Consider the following 16077-nt stretch of genomic DNA (forward strand, 5'->3'; position numbering starts at 1 on the left):
TTCGGGGCGTTTCAGGTGTTATGTAACCCCCACATGCCACAATTTCCGATGCCCGAGCTGGCTCCCATGGTAATTGAATATGGATAACCAGAGTGTAACAAGTGCAAAGTCTCGCGGGCTGCATATTAAGATGTATGAAATGAACAATAACGGGGGAAACTACTTGGCGGGCTTTTAGGCAAATGCATAACGACAGCAACGCCCACACTTTGCAGTTTCATCAGCTTTTATGATGCCATATGCCATCCGCGTGACTTGTAGGACTCCTCCTCTTCAGACGCACTGGAAATGCTCATAATTTGATAATGGCATCAATTAAACTTGATTGCTGGCCAAATCTCTGTGCTGGCCCCCATTGTTGTTGGCCGTAATTAGCACCTAGGCGAAATGTTTATACGCCAGTAGTCAAAACTTCTTATTGCCCGGCTGTGCAAACTGTGTCATTAGTTGGCGATGAGTTATGTTTTTCTTTTTTTTTTGGCACGTAATGAAGTCATATTTGCTTAGACAAATTAAATGGGAAGCTCTTGTGAGCTTCTTATCGATAAACAAACGCAAGAAGAAGCAGATGGAGTGCGCAGTGAAATCAAAACAAAAGACTTAGGCAACGAACTTCGCTTGGCGTCGACTTGAATTTATAATTTTACGCGCTGCGGATTTCTAGACAGCATTCCCAGCATTGTTGCTGGGGCCGTCCATCATCATCAGCAGCCTCACGATCTTTATTCGGTTTATACACTTGCAGGGTATACTTTAAGCATGTTTTGAGCGCCATAAACAAGGAATTAGTGGCCATATAAAGTTTTTAAACTGTATTTGTCTACTTAATATTGTTTATTATGGTTTAACAAAATTAAGAACACTGCTTGCTTGAATTGAAATTAATTTTAGGTGTAGTAAAACTGTCATAAATGTTTAAAAATAGTTAACCTTTAAGGCTCTATTAGTACGTGAATTATTATTGCTATTAATTTCGAAAAAGGTAAATAGATAAGTATAAAAGGGTATTTAGAGATGCAATTAAAGTGATTTATTATTTTCTGCATTTTACCAGCAGAACTCTTTTTAATTCCATTTCAATGTGATGGAACTGGTGCATTTGCCTCGTGTCACTTTTGGTTGCGCCTGGTGATTTTGCAATTTAATTTCTGCCCGCCAAACGGGTTGAGCCAAAGACTCGGCCAACTCAGACAAGTTCTTGGCTCATGCACTTGTTGCAGCTCTGTTATTTATATAATGCAGATTTTTAATTGCCTGTCACATAAATTCCACAGACCTGCGGGCGTTGCAGAGCCGCAGGTAGTTTGACATTTCGATTGACCTTCAAAAAGCCATTAGATTAAGCAGCGCATCGGCCATAAAAAGTGAATATAAAATCCAGAACCAGAACCGTTAGGCCTGCCAAAAAATGTCGGCTAAAAAGCTTTCAAGTAACAAAATTAATTTCGGCTAACGACATATACAAATGGCCAAGAGATATATGCTGTTGATGATGTAATTAAGGCGTAGAAAGCAGAGAGATGAGATTGATGACCACCAAATCTGGCTGGGAATTCAAGAAAAAATGCAGCTACAAAGAGCTGTTTAAGAGAGTTTCGACTCTCAAACAAGAGCAAAACGCTCTTGAAGAAACTCTTGATGGCAAAGCTTTGCCAAGCTTTGGACACGCTAAATGCTATTAAGCCAACTTAGCCATGAGGCGACAAGGTAAAAAACAGGTAAAAGAAACGCCGAGGCAACGTAACCGAACTTACGGTACGAAAAGGTAAGGTAAGGCCGCCAGGTAAGCTCCGCTCCGAAAGCCCGGCTCTGCCTTCGATTCTTCAGTCGAGTCGCGAAAGTCGTCGAGTGCGTTTGGTTGGCTGGCTCGTCGGCAGTCCAGCTATAGGAAAAAAAAAAGAAAATCCAAGCCACTAAAAAATATTTAACAAAAAAAGAAAACAAACTGAGAAAGAGAAAGAAGCTACTGAAGAAGGTGAACAAAATACAACCAGAGATCACCATCATCATCACGAAATTTTGTGCGCGCAGTCTTCGCCGTTATGCAATTGAAGTGCGTCCACAAAATGCCGAGATAGCAACAATTTCAATTTAATTAATTTCTTGGGGAATTAGAAATCATTTCGCGCGAGTTTAAAAGACGCATAAATACTCGTGCCATCGCCGCTCGTTGTCCAAATTAAATGCCAAATTAAATATTAAAATTTATGGCAAACTCGTTTACACCCAGCCCCAGCCCAGCAGCAACAAAAAAGTGAAATTAATAAAGTGAAAAGCAAAACGGCAATTGTAGCAAAGGCAATTACAAAATCAATATAAATAATAATAGAAAATCATTGTTGCAGCATTTGAAGGAAAATACGTAAAGAAATAACAACAGTTAGGGGCAAACACTTTTCCTCGTCGTCGCTCTGCGAATACGTAATCATTGGGAAAATATCAGCAATTTTGCAACAGTTTCGACACAACAACAGCAACACCAGCAACTGCAGCAAAAACAAAAAAAAAACAAAAGTAATTGAGCAGAAAGGTGAGTTCGGGGAGACCAAGAGACACGCATGCAAAGCAGGGAAAAGGCAAGAAAAAAGCATGGAAAAAGCATGGCAAAAGCAAGAGAAACCCTAGCCCTAGCACCTGTTACCTTCCTGGAAAACAAAAACGAGCCCAGCTTCCACTCATAATCGCACCCTTTTTTCTCTAAGTGTTTTTCCATTGCTTTGGACTTCCTGCTTACGCGCTTTTTGTTTGTTGCTTGCTACACTTCAGTTTCATTTTCATTTAAATGCGAACTGAAAACACGGCTTTAACTACAAGCCGCTCTCAAGGTTGACAACATCTCTCTTTGTCGCTGTGCTTTTCGGTTTCTTTCTCGGATTGCGTATTCACATTTGAATATTGTATATTATACCATTTTGGCCAGCTTCGGTTTCGTAAATAGTTCCTTTTTGCCATCAATTCGAACGATTAGTGCTGAATTAGCAGCACAATGTCAAGTTAATTTGAGTTCAACCACTCAGTTCTCATCTTTTCAGGCTCTTTTTTCTGTGGTATATGTACACTGTCAAAATATTCTGCATATAAACCTAAAAAAAAACAATTGTTTTTTAGGTGAAGAAATCCTATTGGTTCTTTATATATTTGGTCTCTATTGTAAACAAAGATAAATTTCCTAATTCCGAGTATTGTGATTTATTTTAAAATAAAACATTTTTAAATTTGAAACTTGTTCTTTTTAAAAAACATTTTTTGTCTCTTTAAATATATACTATTTGCTTAAAACAAATTGACTTAATTTAACAAATTTATGGCATGAATTGCCAGCGACCTTTAAAATATTCATTATTTTTTGCTGTCACTTATAACAAGTTAAATTCTGTCTTGAACCAATAAATAAGAATTGTCAATATATGGTTTTAAATATATAAATATTTGCTTAAAAATATGGTGTTAATTAATCCTAAAATTACAAAAGCTTGCATGTTCTTAAAAAAGGTCTAGTATGGGACAACTTTGGCTTAAAAACGATTTTTCTCAGTTCACGTACGACCCTGAATGAGACAAATGGATGAGTTTCAGACAGCCAACACGCCTTCGGAAACAAATGCATTTAATAACGAATCGAGGCGGCCCGAAAAAAGCTGAGATTAAAATGTGCAGTAGGTGTTGCCATTCCGATTCCGATTGCGACAATTGCCCCAACACTTGGGTATATATATCTATATAGTTGTATATATATCCGAAAGAAGAGCTCGATGAAGAGCTTGAGAGGCAGAGGAAGGAAGTCGGTGTCGGCATGAGTTTGCAGTTCCATGGGTCTTCGGTTACAGCCTCGGCTTCACCATCAACATCGAATTCAACTTCTCAGCCCATCATCTCAACTCGGCAGTGGTTTGTGGGAGTCAATTAGTGGGCAAAATTTAAATATATACAACACCACGGGGGGAGGTGGACTGCCATGGCACCCAATTATGCAGCCATAAATGTAAACAATCGCTGTCAAGACGACCCTGTAAAGTGCGGTTCTTCTGCTGAAGACAGTGCTGAAATCCATCTGGGCAAAAGTTCAGCAGAACCTGCAGACAATGCGAATATAACGTGGCCGAAAGAGCTAATGGGAAATGTCAGTCAGTCGGCAGACAACGTTGACTTCATTTACATTTTACCCAAACAACAAATGAGTCTGCACCAAGCCCGAATGAAAAAAAGGTCGCGCAATATATATTCGTTTTGTAACTCAACCCCTTTTTTAGGGCGAAAACTATTTTCGATTTGGCCAAATTCCAGGTGAATTTGCATTTGACCGCCTAACCGTTCTTTCACTCTCTTTGTGCTTCTGGCCATTTCTTTTCACGCTGCGCGCATATTTCATGAGCTGTCGATGAGTTTGAGTCTATTTGGGTTTATTGAAAGCCATTCCCCCGCGGAATGGGCACCGTTCATTAGCGGGAAAATGGGTTAATCTCATTCAGGGGACTCGCATACAGCTGCGGTCAAGATAATGGCACTGAGAACTGAAGATTAATGTTGTCTATTTATTAGGTGTTTTACCTTTTTGGTTATTATTTATCAAATGAGAAGTGGTAAAATATCACTTTAACTAGATAATGAACTCCCTAGAAAAGTCGGATCTAAAAATTATACAATAAATATATATATGTAAAGCAAATTATTTTATAGATTTTAGAGTTATGTAAGGAAAAAATTTCCCGATGTGCTTGCAAGCTGCCATATATTTTTAAACTTTATAAATCAGTCTTATACGTCAGTAGTATTTATATTTTCTTTATATAAGGTCCACAAAAATCCCCTTTGTTAATGGGTGCATCCATAGATTAGGAAGCTAGTTAAGATGTAGATGTGGTTGATGTTTGAAAGAGACTTAAAGTCTTTTTTAAAAATCCAATAAATATACCTTTACTATATAACATATTATTGCAAAGATAATCATACCATCTGTTAGCAAAAAAAACCTTCTCAGTTTAATGTGTAAGGTACTGTTTATTTCCACAAATCCATCTTGAATCTCTTAACTGTATACACATTCTATGTAAAAATCCCACATCTTTAAACAACCTACCAAAAATTCCCATTTTTTAGGGTGCGTGCACTCACAGATTTGAAAGCTAATTAAACCCTTATGTGGTGGCGCCATCAAAGTGTGAAAGAGACATTAAGTCTGATAGCGAGGCACGTGTTGTTGGTTGTCGACGATTAGCCAGATATTGAGATACCAGCGGATAGATATAATATATAGATGCTGGGATGATGGCCTTTAACGCCTCGCCGCCAGACAAAGGCATCTTTATTAAAACATTATTTGGCTTGCCATTGTTGGGTCGGCGTATAAATTGCATTTTAAATACAATTTTTCTGTTTCTACTGTGGGCAGCTACCAATAGCTGACTCAATCAGCCAAACAAAGCGCTTCAACACAAATATTATGATCTTTCTGATTGTTACAAGCAAACTTCCGCTCGCCGGGTTCACGATCATCATCATTATCATTATGATCCGCAGCTATGCGAGCTGAGAAAGTGAAAACTTGGACGATTTTTTGATTGCAGGCATTTGATAAGCACTAAGCGAGGGAAAGAGTGAGAGAAATTTTGTCATCTATTGGGCCAACTAATGATGGTCAACGTAACAGAAGTGCACAGGAAAAAAAGTTTGATTTGATTTGAAATTATTAAATTAATAATAATAATTAGCTAGAAGAAGTTATAATTTTTACGTATATAGAATAGGCTAAAATTATTATAATAACTTTAAAGTTTTATGAAAGTTCGAGGGCAATGCTGAAAGTGTCTTGTGGAAAAGTGCGATAGAGATGTACTTGATATTCGTTTTGTTTTTATGACGGATTTCCGGTTTGAAATTGGAGGTTTCAAGTACTTTTTCTTGGTGTAAACCTCTCTCTGTATCCGTATATATATATCTTTCTTTCACCGACTGCTGAAAGAAATCAGTTTCAGTTTCAGTTTCGTTTACAGTTTCGGTTTCGGTTTCAAACTCAGTCGCTTGTGGAAAATTTAGTGCAACGGGGCTGTCATAGCTTCGTTTCAAATTGCTTCGTTTACCCGGCTACCCAGACTATTGCCGTCTCTTTCGGCTGGACGCTACCCGTCTCTTTCGCTCCTCCTGGGAGCGTTTTGGGGCAGTTGAAGCGTGCAGGCGAAAACGAAAGCAGAAGCAGCCGCCAGTTGCAGTCTTCAGCATTTATTTTTTCTTGCTTTTCATTTGCTGAAATTCGTGTTTTTACTTTGTGTTTCTGCTTTTCACTCTAGTTGAAGTTGTAGCCTGTTTTTTGCTCTTTTTGGCCAGCAAATTGTTGCACGGACCTCGCTTTTGGTCAGGGCAACTTGGAACGTAACGCAGAAATGCGGAAAAAATTCACTTCAATTTAATGAAAGTGTCAACTCGTTTTTCATGGGGCTTTTCGTTAATCAAGGCAAAACAAATTTGTGAGATTGGAAATGAGTTTGTTGCAAAAACAGCGGAAAATACTACTTTTTTATTCGATTAATATTGTGTGTTTTCCATTTTAGCGACTGCTTTATAGTTATGGTGTTTCGAATTATTTATGGAGTTATAAATAATCCATACGAAACAAATTTGATATGCTGAAATGTAAACAACAGGAAAAACAAGTTTCTGATTGATTTTTGGGTTTCTTTTCCAAAATGTAAACCATGTATATGAGATTGTTGGGAAAATGTAAGGTTAAATAAGTTTCAGCTTCCTATAATGCTGCATCAATTTCTGAAATCTTAGTCGCTTTTTAAAATATAAGAATTTAATTTTAGTTTGTTCGGGTTTTTTAGAAACTTTAAAAAGCTTAAACAATTTTAATTGGTAGAATGGCAGGAACTTACTGTTTAATTATTTGCATTTTAGAGTTTATTTAAGACATTTCGGCATGTATATAGGTAGTTTATTATTCACTGTTTTTACATCATAATGATTTTTCTTTACTGTTTTGGAGTGCCCAATTGCTCAGTTGTTTTCTCAGATATGTTTTTCTTTGCTAACTCGAATAATTTGATTTAATGCCCCGAGAGCTTTTCAAAAGGTGTCAAGTAATTTGTAAATTTACATTTTGAAAGTGCTGCAGCGGTGCTCACTGCATTAGCAACGAAAATCAATCATAAAACCAGCCAAGACAATCGAAGATCATCAAAAATTGAAATGTTAATTTCTGGGCCTTTTCGTCTACCATTCCATCCATCCATCTATCCGCTAGTTCGTTGGTTTGTCTCTGGGGATTGCGCAAAGCGCTGACAGTTACATGACTTTGAAAAGTATCTCGTGGCTGCTCACACACAAATATTCGTTTATACAGATATGATTTAACATATTTTGGGGCTTAATAATTGCTGGAATGGTGGTGAACTGAGCGCCAGATGTGCGTGATGGGAAATACGAGTGTTATTTTGCGAAATCGAAATGCACAACCTGCCGACGGTATCGGTTGGGGTTTTTTTATATTTACCTTTTTTATATTTTTTACCAGTTGCTACTCTGGCTGTTACTGTTAGTGTTACCGTTGATGGGGCCATGATGCGCCGCTGATGCGCTCAGGTGTTAAATGCCTGGCAGCCAGTTCCGCAATACGATTCGATGTTAAATGCTTCGGATTTCGCATTATTAGCTTCCCGATGTGAGCAATTTTGCATAATTTGCACCGCGCACTGCCGCGCATAATGAAAACCTTAACCCCAAACGAGGAACTGAACCATGGCGACTGCGAATGGGATTTGGACTCCCCGACAACGACTACACGCCACTTTCACGCTATGCAAATTGAAGCATTTGCAGACAATGCAGACCGCAGACAAGTGTTAAGAAAATATGATCCACTCAGCCACACTAATTTCATTATTCCGATTCAAGGGTTCAAGATTTAGTGGGTGGCGAAGGGAAAGTCACAGGAACTTGAAATAATGAAGGGAAGTTACGTATTATCTTAAATTGTAATACTATTAAAAGGAAGAAAACAAAAACTGAATAAAATCTAAAGTAATAAAAATGGTTTTTAACATTATATTTGATAATATCATATGTGGTAATATCTTTAAATACCCGAATATCTCATCTGAACTTTGAAATTCATTTTATCTTCCGTTTTAAAATATTGAATATTACCATTGATCGGTATAAGATAATATTATACCTACAAAATATCTACAAACGTATTCATCAAGTTCCGCTTTATCTTGTGATAATTTTAAAAGGAAGTAAAACAATAACTGAACAAAGTCTAAGAATTTTAAAACTATAACTGTACTAAAGTTATTAAAAAGGGGTTTCAATACTATATGTGATAATATCATAAGAATTTCTCTTCTAATCTTCAAAATACATTTTCTCTTCCATTTAAAAACCTTCAAAATTACCATTGACTATTATCTAATATCTAGCAAATATCTACAAACTTATTCCTCACCTTTATTACCTCAACATTCACACCTTTCAATTAGACCCCCACTAAAATATTAAGTGTTACCCCATAAAGCTGCTGATACTTACCAACAAATCGATCATTTGTCTATCGACCTGCAGACACTCCGAATACAGTATTAAACGGATTACCAGAGTGTGTTGAGACCTTCTCAGCACGCCCATTATTTCAACAGCACTATCTTTCTTTTCCCTCCTTTCCACAAGTCAATGACTGCTTAATATAATTTGGCCACAAATCAATGGCCACATATATCTCTTTTTCTTTGGCTATTTTGTTTTGGTTCGGGAACATTTCGCTTGACCCCTGTGAAAGCAATTTCGTTATGGGCTATTCTGAAGTTTCGGCCAATCAATCATGTGGCTCCCCGGCATTCTTGGCTGGCATATCATCTTCTTCGCGGCTGCGAAAGTATCGAATGTTTCACCGTCATCCCATTTTTCAACGCTTCATTAGATACCGAGGAACTTTCATGTGGTCTCTGGTTACATAATGAATCCCCATTAGGGGTGCCAAAAATACTTTCTAGCTACGAAACGAGATAAACAAAGCCGAAGTTTTGACCTTAACATTTTGCTGGCCAGCAGAGTTTGCCAGATGAATTTGCAGATATTATGCTCGCAAATAAGTAGATGGATTCGATGGATACTCAGCTGGTTTTCAGCTAAGTAGACACGTCTGATCTTTGCCATCTCGTGACGCACTCGAACAATGCAATCATCTCGAGGGGTAAATGAACTGCCAGCTATTTGCACTCCGGAGACGTCTCGTTTACAGTGAAGCACGGCTGCTAACGACCTCTTGACTAGGCACAGCGATAGCCCCACTCCATGCCAGGTGCAATTGCATTAGAATCATTTACATTCACCGATTCAATTAATATGCAACTAGTGTTGTCAGCGCGATTGTCATCATCAAAATTCTTTATTGATTGCCTAGAGTCGTGTCTCGTCGCGTCGCTCTTTCCACTACAATAAAACTACAATAATTCATGACGTTGACTTTCATTCATAAAGTGCGCGATTGTCGGTGGCTGTCTGGTATTTGAATATGCAGCGAATGTTGTCATTAAGTTATGCATAGTTTCAATCGAACCCCGGGCGGAGGAAAGTTCTGTAGAAAGTTGGCTGAGGAACGAGTTTTCCGCTTGTCAATCAAAAACTTTGAGGCTCATCGATGATATATGGAATGTTTGGAAGCTCTCGGGTAAAATATAATTTATGTATAAATTCGTTACAGCTGTTTATGATTGAAAAACTTGATAAATGTTAAAGATAAACTAAGAAACTCTGTAGTAACTTTTGATTTATCTTCACAAACATTCACAAAAGCTCTTCAAAGTGGTGTGTTATTTTGCCTTACCCCAAAACATTCTTATCAATTAGAGATATGCCTATTTTTAGCCCACATGAGTATCATCATATATATATATATCATCTATGAGAAACAACGACCTAAAGTCATGGCGTCACCTTTTAGAATAATACCGTGTGGGCTGCGTCAATGTCAGCTGTTGAAATCACTCAAAAAAGAAGCCACCTTTGTTGTGGGAATTAAAAATACTAATAGAGCCAAGATATGACAGCAGCATAATGAACAAACTGTTTGATAGGCAAACAAACCTATTTGTAATTTTCAACACATTTTCCCAAATCAATATTTGCACCAAAATTATTGTGTATTTTCCTTTCCATTTCGATTCGCCGGGACAGAGTTATTGAACCCATCGGAAATGTGCGGAAAATGTCTGCTTATAATTTAATATCATTTCGTTGGACAATTGTGAAAGTTCAACGAATTTGAAATGTAAATCCGAGTTCGATTGGTGCGGCTTGAACTTGGATGATGATACGTCTGATTGCAGTGAATTAAGAAGTAATCGTCAATTGGCATTATTTAAATGATTTCAAATAGCTGTTTTTTTTTTGTAAGCCTTAGTGAGTGTTTTATGTTTTTATTTTGTGAAAGTTGCTGCACATTTTTGCGTGTGCAAAGGAAAAATGTATTATTTTCGAGCGAAAAGTGAATGCTGATGGCTGAAAAATTGCCAGCCAAATGGACGCACACATTTTCCCAATTCCTGAGCTTCGAGATTTGTAACTGTAAAAGATCAGGGAAATTATCATGCAGCCAAATCAGCAAAGTCAACACGCACACAGGGTAAAGAGATAAAAAAAAAGGAAAAAATAAAGAAAAAATCCAAGGCGCTGATGACTTTATTTTATGGCATCAAGTGGCATCCACAGTTGTTCTGTTTACAAAAGTCCAGTAACGAAAACAGGCTATCCGCTGGGAAAATGAGGATGGGAGGCTGGGAGGCTGTGAGTGTGCAGGATACTCGAGCACCACTTGGCCACCACTCGAATCCACTCGACTCCACTCCGCCAGCTGCAGCCTGTGGGCCGTTAATTGTCCGTCATATCGCATAAAGAAAAAGAAACTTTCTTGATATGTCAGCGTTATTTGGCCAGAATTGTTCCGAGAACACAGGCAGATGCCGTTTAAGTGTTTTAATTTGACGTGCCCCATAAAGAATGCGGTGGAATTAAAGGTGTTTTTGCCGTTGTCTTTTTTTTTGGGATAATTGGATAAAAGCATATTTGTGTAATGATGGAGATTATCGTATACAAAAATAAATAACTTTGAATAATTAATAAAAAAATATATTTTATCTTTATTACAAAAATTGAATGTTGAAATTTACTAAAAATGTAGTTGTTTCATTTAAAAATTTTAAGTCTTTCCTCTGAATAAATGTTCTAATAATTATTATAATTTAATTGAGTCTTGAAATATGTTTTCATTTTTTTTTATTGCTTAGAATAGTATACAGTTACAGATACCTTTTTTTATAACCTATTTTGATTTGATGTTGCTAAGAGTAGTTTACGTTTACGGATACCTTTTATATTATTATTTATTTTGGTTTTGAAACATTTTTTTAGAAGGTTATATAGTGATTTAAATTTGTTAGGAATTTTATACATATACAGATACCTTTTTTTGGTTCTCCAAAGAATTTTTTTGTTTTTACCATGACCATTCTTACCTCATCCTCCGCTCTATCCCCCAATGAGTGGCACCAAAACCGAACCGTAGACAAGCATATCCGTGAGGATCATCCAGTAAATCTCCCCGCCCATAAATGACACTCAGAATGCAATTCACGTAATTACCCGAGTCGAGAGTCAAACTAGAACACGTCTGTTCTGTACGTGCTGAGCCTGAGGAACTTTTGTCCAATCCGACTATATGGTACATATGTTCTATATACTCGTACAACGATTTCTGATTTCTGGGCTCGTTTTTGTGTCGCAGACAGTGGCCCTTTGTTGGCCATAAATAACAATGCAAGTGTGTGCACAAAAGAAAATGCAGCTCAATAAAGCGGCAACAAATGGCACTGGGACACCGAGACTTGTACAATTTAACGGCTTTTGTTGCATAAATCGGGCTGCAACAGCGGCAGCAACATTTGTTATGCGATTGCGATCTATAGCTGGAAAAAAAAAAACAAAAAAATGGCGTCGATCGTTGACAATGTGTTCGGAACAGCAAAGATTGTGCAAAAGGCGATGAATATTTATGGCCGGCCCTTGCAGCATCCAAAATGTCGGTTCGGCTAAAGCCGTCGATCACTCAATCGCACAGTCTCTGCAAAAAGAAAGCCAACAAAAACAGACACACATCACAATTATAGACACTAATAACAAAGACAGCTAAATATATGACAACAGGTTAGCGAACCTCGCACATTTGCATGTCTCCCTAAGGAGCGAAAGAGAGGGCTATGGCTACGAAGAAAGGGACGGGAGAGAGCGAGGGAGAGGGCACTTTCTTGCCGCTACACGCTTCGAAACCCCGAAGCCCCAAGCCCCCATAGATGTTTATTATGCAATGAACGTTTTTTCATCAACTTGACAAACTGAGCAGTAAAAAACAAAAGACTTCAATCGAAATACTCTAACAGCTGGGGGTAAACCAAGTGAAAATCTGCGAAACATCTAGAAAACAATTAGGAGTTATTTTCTTGCTTTAAAGAGCTTTCAATGTGGTGCTTTCTTTTAATAAGTATTATTAATGTTCTTCATTAATAATTTAAATATATAATATTTCCTATTAAGATTTTAAAAAGACTAGGAATAGATTAGTTTTAAAATTTGTATATATTTGGAATTGGCTCCAGAAATTTTAATTTGAGTAAATCCAAAAATTCATTACTATTTTATAACACTTTTACTTATATAAGGGTATTCCCAATATCACCATTGAGTGGCTGTTTTCCTTTTCAGCTCACAGGTGATTTCTTCTTTATTTACTTTTATTGTGGCTGTTGTCAACGTGCCTTGGATGGTATCTCACCCGCACTGTCTGATTCACAACCCGAATCGCAGTTGGGATCTCAATTTCCAATCTGCGATGCGTAGCTCGCACAACATGATCGTCATAACAAGCTATTTCAATAAAAATTGCATGTTTTACACATAAATTCTTGGTCCCGAAAGACACATTAATTTGGGCACATAGAAACCGAGAGCAGCAAGATGGAAAAATACAGGAAGGCAAATTGCATTGGTATTACGGGTATTTTTGGGGCCTCTCTGCATGCGGGATGACTTGTAAAAAGGGAGTCCAGGTCATAAACAATAAGTATATCCCAGTCCCAGGTGCGTTGAACCCAAGGGATGTCTTGATTCTGTTTGCTTAGCGGTTCGAAGAGAGTCAAACATATTTTTCTTCTTTTTTTTTGTGGGACCTGTCAGCGCGAAATGAGGAAATTTGATGTGTTTGCTGTTTTTATGTACCGTTATGCGGCGGCCTTCCTTATGATCTCCCAGCCCATATTATGTATTTGGTTTATAACTCGCATACTCACACAACCCTTTACGACCCGATCTCACTCTTTGCAGAGGACAGAGACCCCAGATATCAGACAAGATGGTGTCGCGTCGAAAAATTCTATCACGTTCACGCGACGATCTTAATCTTGACCAGACATTTACCCAACAGGAGGAGGAGGAGGACATCTGGTTCCAGAAGGATAAACTATACAAGGTAAGTCATTGTGGCAGCAAATGATATGTCACTTGGGGTGACCCCTATATTGGTACAAATTTATTTCATCACCCAACTAAATATATTTGTAAAAACAAAATGGTTATCAAAATTTAAGTTTACAATACATTTTTACATTTTATATTTATTTTCTCCATTTATTTAAGGAAGTATTTATTTTTTAGCGAATTTTTATTTTCTTTACAGAATTCTGGGATATGTAATTTAATTGTATACGCCTTAAGAACGAATATAAGATCTTTAAAATATTAAGCCCAATTGAAGTTTTTGATCTATTCGGCTTAGGACGGAGCTATTATAACCGTGTTTTTTCTCTCAGATTAGATAACATATAATTTGGCAAATTATCCTCAAGAGATTTCCGCGACACCTCCGTAAAAACGGTGCCAAAATTGAGGAGTACCATGCAGAACTGGCCCTGGCCCATCGACTATCGTCGACCGACTTCCGCTTGAGTTGGACGGTCGGCTTCTATGATTTGTGGCTATTTTCCTGTCGCTCATTCTCAACACGTGCGCTAAACGCGGAGTCGGGTCCACCGCATTGGGGTCACCATGAGACGCACTCATGCCGGGTCTTTCGGTTTCGGTTTTTTTTGTTGTTTTTCTGTTTTTCCGTTTTATTTCATTGTTTTTGGCATAGGTTTCTGGTGTTTGTTGTATTGACCAATTGCATTAATTACCGTTAGGCCATCGCATTGCGTTGTGCATTTTTAATTTGCCTACGGGCCAAGGCAGTAAAGCAAGTCGGGGCTGGCCAAAAGCGTACGGCGAATGGCCAACGGCATTAAGCAGCAGCAGCAGCAACTACGGCCATAAAAACGCCATAGGTAACCCTAATGTTTGGACAAGCCCAGCACGAGCTCAACGATCGGTTTTCATTCGCCCATCTTCGATTACGATATTATTTTTTGGGGCCGTTTCTCTTTGTACTGCATAATACATATATATGCCCGTTGTTTATGTGTGGGAATTCCATTGACGAAGCTGCTAACTGCTAACCCTTTTGGCTTTTTATCAAGGAGTGTTAGTGGGGGCCCCAACTAACTGCACTCAATGGGTGTGTGGGGCTTTTTATGGCTGTTCGAAGGTATATAATACAAGTCAGCTGCGTTTGAGCTCCATAAACTGTGGTTTTAGCGTAACCTTTGAACTCTTTGAAGCTTTTAGGATTTCTGGGTATGGTTAGGTAATAAGGTTTTTAAGCCAGAAGAAGCCAACACGGAAAAGTTCAGAAAGAACTGTTGGAAATACATAACATATGTATATATATTTATTATTATAAGCTTAAGGTTAAAACTTGAAAATGATGTATTCTAAATTTTCTAATTTATTAGTTGATTATACAACTAGAAAATACCGTACCTTATAAATTAATTCAGAATTTTTAAAAATTTTTTAAGCCTTCTTACCAAACATTCTTGCCATAAGGCTCAGTTTGTTTTTGGTTTTTAAATTTATAGCTTACATTTGGGACACATTTACAATTAATTTTTTTTTTTTTTGTTATACCCTATGAATATTTATAGCTACATTTTTGGCTTCTACCTCGCTGGTAGCGTACCTCTGTTGACTTTTTCAGTTCACTTTTGGCAGGCGGTGCTGCCCACACACACAACTGGGTTAACTGCAATTCATTCAGCAGAAACGCGCAGCAGCAACACCCAAAAGAAAAAGCCATCAAAAAGTCGGCCGTTAAATTGATGTTTTATTTCTAATGGAGATTTGCATAAATTGCGTTTACATCAGCGATTCAGCGATTCAGCGGCTGAAAGAGCCAACGATTCGGGGAAGCAAAGGCCTCACCCAAAGTGAAAAGCGTGCAGCAGTTTCGCCGGATTTGAGTATTTCAGCGTTTCTGTATTTGTTTTTTGCCGTCTATGGGTATGTTGCAATTAGCGTGAGCGTGGCATCTATATAATTCCGTTTAGTCTGGCCCCACACAAAGGCGTCCACAAAAAAACTGTATTTCCCATGATGGAAACGGCCGCAAATGATGTCTGAATTTTCCTTTTGTCGTCGAGGGTTGTTAGTTTGTTAGCCCTTTTTTGATTTCGACTTGTCTGTCGGCTGCTCGGGGCGCTTATTGGGCAATTTCGGTTGCTCTCTGGCTGCCGTTGTGCTATTTTCAATATTGTTTACAAATTTATTATCTGGGAACGGAGCGGCTGAAATTGACTTGCAAACAAAAGACTTAGGCAACGAACTTGCATGCATCGAACCAGAATTCTAGCGTAAGAAAAGGAAAACGAGTAAAAAAAAAGAAAAACCCACACTGACACAGACATCGACGACAACGACAACGACTTTTCGCAGTCGTTTTTCGTGAAAATGAAAGTTTTTCTCGCTGCTCTGCAAGAGTTTTCGCTTTTTTTCCACTTCCATGCGCAGGCTTTTCAATGGATTTTTGTTGTTTTTTTTTTTTTTTTGGTTTTTCCTTAGCATTTTCCTTTGTTTTCCTTTTCCTCGGGATTTGTTGTCTTGCGGCGGCTGTTTTGGCACCCGTTCACCTGGTTTCGGCCTCGCTTTTGGCCTGGCCCGAGC

At 38.0% G+C, this 16077-nt stretch overlaps 1 protein-coding gene across 3 annotated transcripts in view; it reads left to right on the forward strand.

The window, feature by feature from the left end:
• The first annotated feature begins 1819 nt into the window (after nucleotides 1-1819).
• The window catches only part of LOC119549373, a 31049-nt gene continuing 16791 nt past the window's right edge, over nucleotides 1820-16077 (forward strand). Inside the window, exons 1-3 of one of the 3 annotated variants that reach the window (XM_037857409.1) lie at nucleotides 1822-1975; nucleotides 2346-2530; nucleotides 13369-13513. In XM_037857409.1, the coding sequence (XP_037713337.1) occupies nucleotides 13397-13513 (117 nt within the window). In that variant the 5' untranslated portion in view covers nucleotides 1822-1975; nucleotides 2346-2530; nucleotides 13369-13396. Of the gene's footprint in view, nucleotides 2531-13368; nucleotides 13514-16077 lie in introns of all 3 variants that reach the window. The other 2 variants (XM_037857408.1, XM_037857410.1) reach the window with 2 other exon arrangements.

This window comes from Drosophila subpulchrella, chromosome 2R, assembly GCF_014743375.2.
Source record: "Drosophila subpulchrella strain 33 F10 #4 breed RU33 chromosome 2R, RU_Dsub_v1.1 Primary Assembly, whole genome shotgun sequence".
NCBI lineage: Eukaryota > Metazoa > Arthropoda > Insecta > Diptera > Drosophilidae > Drosophila > Drosophila subpulchrella.